Raw genomic sequence first — 5,591 nt, forward strand, 5'->3', positions numbered from 1 at the left:
GGCCTATAGCAGCTTTGCTGAGCTGCTGTGGGCTCCGCCCCGCTGCCGAGTGAACTTCCCTGCAGTCCTGTTTATATGGGTGTAGTTAGAACTGCTTTGGCGATGGTGGCCCGCCTCTCTTGGGGCGGAGTCTCTGCTGTGGCGGGTTGCCTTGGCAACGGCGGGCTTCGGCACCATATTTTCAAGAGCAGGTGCTCAAATCCTGTCTCTGTGACTTTTTGGTATAATTCTCTCAGTATTTCAAACTTTGCATTATCATTAAATTTGATATGGTGATCTGTGATCAGTAATTTTTGATGTTACTATTATAACTGTTTTGGGTAACCACAAACTGTGCCCCTAAGACGGTGAACCTCATCGATAAGTGTTTGTTCTGATGGCACGCCTGACTGGCCATAACCCCATCTCTCTCCCTTCTATTAGGCTTCCAGATTCTGTGAGACAAGTAATATTAAAATTAGGCCAAATCATAATTCTACAATGGCCTCTAAGTGTTCAGATTAAAGAAAGAGTCACTCTCTTACATTAAACCAAAAGTCAAAAATGATTAAGCTTAGTGAGGAAGGTAAAAGCAAGATAGGCTAAAACAGAAGCCTATTGCAACAAACAATCAAGTGGTAAATGTGAAGAGATAGTTCCTGAAAAAAATCAAAAGTACTGGCTAGTGGACACACAAATGATAAGAAAGCAAAAAAGTCTTACTGATGTTATGGAGAAATATTTGATTGGTCTGAATAGAAGAGAAAGCCAACCACAATACTCCTTAAGCCAAAGCCTAAGCCAGACAAAGACATAACACTCCTCAGTTCTATGAAGGCTGACAGAGGTGACGAAGCTGCAGAAGAGTTTGATGCTAGCAGGGGTTAGTTCAGGAGGCTTAAGCGAAGATGCCATGTTTGTAACATGAAAATACAAGGTGAAGCAGCAAGGGCTGATGTAGAAGCTTCAGCATGTTATCCAGAAGATCTAGCTAAGATCGTTGATGAAAGTGACTACACTAAAAAATAGAATTTAAAATAGATGAAACAGTTTTCTATTGCAAGAAGATGCCATCTAGACTTTCATAGCTAGAAAGGAGATGTAAAGGGCAGGCTGCAAACGTCAAAGGAACTGTTGAATCTCTTGTTAGGGGCTAATACAGCTAGTAATATAAGTTCAAGCCATTACTCATTTGTCATTAAAAAAATCCTAGAGTCTTTAAAAATTATGCTGAATCAACTCTGCCTGTGTTCTATCCATGGGGAAACAAAGCCTGGTTAACAGGACATCTGTTTACAGCACAGTTTATTGAATATTTTAGGTCCACTGTTGAGATATAGTGCTGAGAAGAAAAAAAAAAATCCCTACAAACTAGTCTTGCTCATGGACAATGTACCTAGTCACCCAAGAACTCTGATGGCGATATACAAATATATTTATGTTGTTTTCATGCTGGCTGACCCAAAATCCATTCTGAAGCCCATGAATCAAGGAGAAATTTCAACTTTCAAGTCTGAATACTTAGGAAACACATACTGTTAAGGTTACAGCTGCTAGAAACTATGATTGTTCTGATGGATCTGGGAAAAGTCAACTGAAAAATCTTCTGAAAAGATTTCATTATGCTGACCCCATTAAGAATATTTGTGAGTCATGGGAGAAAGTGAAAATATCAACTATTAATAGAGTTTGAAAGATGTTGATTCCAACCCTCATGGATGACTTTGAGGAGTTCAAGACTTCTGTGAAGGAAGTAACTGCAGATATGGTGGAAATAGAGAGCTAGAATTAGAAATGGAGCCTGAAGAAGTGAATGAATTGCTGCAATCTGATGATAAAACTCTAACAGTTGGGAAATTGTTCTTTATGGAAGAGCAAATAAAGTGGTTTATGGTGGTAGAATTTACTCCCGCTGAAGATGCTTGAAAAATGTTGAAATGATAACCAAATATTTAGAATATTACATAAACTTAATTTACATAAAGCAATGGCAGGGGTTTGAGAGGATTGACTCCATTTCTGAAAGATGTTCTGCTATAGGTAAATGCTAACAGCATCACCTGCTACACAGAGATCTTTCATGAAAGGAAGTGTTAAATTAACAAAGTATTTCACTGTTGCCTTATTTTAATAAATTGTCACAGCAAACCCAACCTTCAGCAATCAACATTCTGATCAGAAAGCAGCCATCAATATCGTGACATGACTTTCCACCAGAAAAAAAAGTTACTACTTACTTAAAGCTCAAATTATTACCAGCACTTTTTAGTAATTAAGTATTTTTCAATTAAGTACATAGATATTTTACGCATAATTCTTTTGCACACTTTATAGTGCCAACAGAACGTTTATATGTACTGGAAAACCAAAAATCTGTGCAACTGGTTTTAAATTGATATTAAATTTATTGGGGTGCTCTTGGAACTAAACCTGCAATATCTCCAAGGTATATCTGTATATAGCTAAAAATATTGATATTAATTCATGATACTAGGCTTGGGCAGAGTATAGTGAACTAATAAACATACTTTTGAATATCTAAATGTAAACTGAGTATATAATATTAATGAAGAGGCTTGGTAGTCTTTTTCATAAACCTAAAATTACTGATTTCTTCTGTGTATTCCAAGACAAGAAAATCATGGACCTAACAGACAGCATCCCTATTTAGGGCAGCAAACAATGATACAGACATGCAAAATACAATATTATTCCAACAAACCTATTAGAAAATTACTTCTTCTTTCAACGTTTGCCCACATATTGAAAAGCTCTGTAATTTCCTCAGGATGTGGTCAGTTAAAAAAATTAAGTTTTGAAGGTCTTGACCTTTACAGTTGCATTTATTGGCAATAACTTAAATAATTTATTTAAAATGTGGTTATAGTTTGAAATCCATAATTTTAAATGTTTGAATATATATACTTAAAGAAAAAGAAAAACTTTAAAACTCAATATAATAAATTTATTACTGACAACTTTTAACTGTGAACTTAATGTTTTTTATATTTTATATTCTTAAGAATTAGCACAAATGTGAGTTTTATAATAATTATTAAAGAAAAGTAACTGTCTCAAGCATCTGTATACTAATAAGTAAATATTAGTTATGGTAATTGTTGCTTTCTCTTTATGTTATTGTTATTCTGTTATGCTGTGTTTTCAAGTTGTGTTAGTCACACAAGTATAGTTTTCAATCAGAATTTAAATTTAATTTGGGAGAGTATACAAAAAACATGTCTGTTCAAGTTAGTGATTTAGCTAGTAGATCACCTGGCCGTGTGTCAAGTAAACAGAAGTTGCTTTTATTTATTTATTTATTTTTAATTTTGGAGTGCAGAGCGACATCTTTAAGGAGAAGTTTAAATAGCATAAACTATATACTATGTCGTATGTATAAAATGTTCCTTCACATTAAATATGTGGAGTTATGAGTTGGCTGAGGAACAAAAACATGTTAAGATGAAGTAAAGCAGAAATTACACGTTAGTCTGTCATTTACTCATAAACTTCAATCTACCTATTATGGACTGAACTGCCTGCCTCCTCACTCTGCCCATTCATATATTGAAAACCTGACTTCCAGTGTGAATGAATTTGGAGACAGGAGCTTTAAGGAAGTCATTAAAGTTGAACGAGGTTGTAAGAGTGGGCCCTAATCCAATAGGACTGGTATCCTTTACCAGAGGAAGACCCCAGAACTGTGTGCCCACAGAAAAAGGGCATGTGAGGAGGCCACGTACAAGTTCAGGAAAGGGTCCTATACAGAAAGCAACCCTGCAGGCACTATGATATTGAATCTCCATCCTCAGAACTGAAAACATAAATCTCTGTTATTTTAACCATCCTGTCTATGGTATTTATTACAGTATTCAAGGATATTACACACTACACAAAATAAGTTAAATCTAATCTGAGCTTTTATCTAAGGTAAAACACATAAAATTTAGGGTAAAACTGCCCAAGTTTTTATGAAATTGACATCCCTGTCAAGTCACAAATAGCTAGTTCTTCTAAAACAATTTCAAAAAAATGCAATTACATTAAAATAGATATAGACAAAGTGGTTTAATTACCAACTACTCAGCTATGCAAATGTTTGTGGTTGTGATGGCTAAATCATTCTTTCAAACAATTTTTTTTACATCTAAATGGCATGAATGAGGATTAATGCAGTACGTTACTACATGTTATTCTAAAACATGCATTTTATGCAGTTTATGTAAACTGAATTAGTGAATAAAATATAGCAACCTTTCAGCAAACAAAGGTGTGTAAAAAAGATTCCCAATTTTCCTAACAGCATCATAATTTGGAAAGTGTGATGATCGTTTTCATAGATTTTTATGTTTTGGAAATTGGTACACACACACAATCTGCAATTAATAAATAAGAGGCATTTTATTCAAACAGAATGTAAAGGTCAGTTGCTTGCCAATATAAAAATAATTAAACACAATCTTATGTTTAGTATGAAACAAAACATACTGAACAAGTAAATTTCATTTCTTTAGGTAAATTTACACTTGCATTGTAAAAATCTAGCCAACAGATAGCATTTATACCTGCCAAACTGAAAAGAAAATACTATACCCTCTAGAATCAATGAAGGCATCAACATTGAAGAAAAATTTTAGCTCTCAATAACTATGAAATTACCAAATTTTCTTCCTAGATTTTTCCTAATATAATTGTTTTTATTCCCAAAAGTGCATTCATAGAAATAATCATCTTTGGTATATAGCCACATTTCTATATAAATGAATAGACATTCATCCACTCATCATTAATGAGCCATGATCCAATGGACCTTTAAGTAAATAACTACAAAATATATACACTATGATTTCTCTCTCCATATATATATGAAGATATTTCAATATATTCTGAAATAGTAGATAATTGCTAAAATAATACAATTTATTGATGTATACATGTGAACTTACCTCTAATATCATCTTTCTTCCTGTACCATATGTCTTTAAATTGGTTGTGTTTTTAGCAGGTAAGACTAATTTCTCTCTTTTCCAGTAAATCGATGCTGGTGGATTGGATTTCACATCACAACTTATATTGATAGGATTTCCTTCCCAAGAGTAATAAATTGTTTGGTTTGATATAAACTTGGGGGCATCTGTAATACAATATAATAAAATAATTATAGACATTTTCTTTAAGTTAAATAATCTTTTAAGTAGTAAAAGCATTAGTAATTTTTACTTGAGTATAAAAATAAGCCATACAATTCTAAGTTCATGTATTTAATACAGGGCATCAGAATTCACAAAAATATATGTCAGTTGAATCCATTTATCACATAATTTTAATAGCATTAACATAGAAACACTCATAAATTGCCAGTTATTAAAATATAAGACAATCAGAGTTAAATTTGCTCTTACTAATCTGACAAAAAAAATCTATTAAATATGTTTTTTTTTTTTCTTTTTGAGACAGAGTTTCACTCTTGTTACCCAGGCTGGAGTGCAATGGCGCGATCTAGGCTCACCGCAACCTCTGCCTCCTGGGTTCAGGCAATTATCCTGCCTCAGCCTCCTGAGTAGCTGGGATTACAGGCACGCACCACCATGCCCAGCTAATTTTTTGTATTT

General features: G+C 33.6%; 1 protein-coding gene across 3 annotated transcripts in view; it reads right to left on the minus strand.

The window, feature by feature from the left end:
* Positions 1 to 5,591, minus strand: part of NCAM2 (neural cell adhesion molecule 2) — a 545,360-nt gene that overhangs the window by 132,926 nt on the left and 406,843 nt on the right. For all 3 annotated transcript variants that reach the window (XM_037742419.1, XM_017539495.2, XM_037742422.1), the window contains exon 10: positions 4,926 to 5,113. In XM_037742419.1, coding sequence (XP_037598347.1) covers positions 4,926 to 5,113 — 188 coding nt within the window. The remainder of the gene's footprint in view (positions 1 to 4,925; positions 5,114 to 5,591) is intronic.

Source organism: Cebus imitator, unplaced genomic scaffold (assembly GCF_001604975.1).
Source record: "Cebus imitator isolate Cc_AM_T3 unplaced genomic scaffold, Cebus_imitator-1.0 Scaffold7, whole genome shotgun sequence".
NCBI classification, from domain to species: domain Eukaryota; kingdom Metazoa; phylum Chordata; class Mammalia; order Primates; family Cebidae; genus Cebus; species Cebus imitator.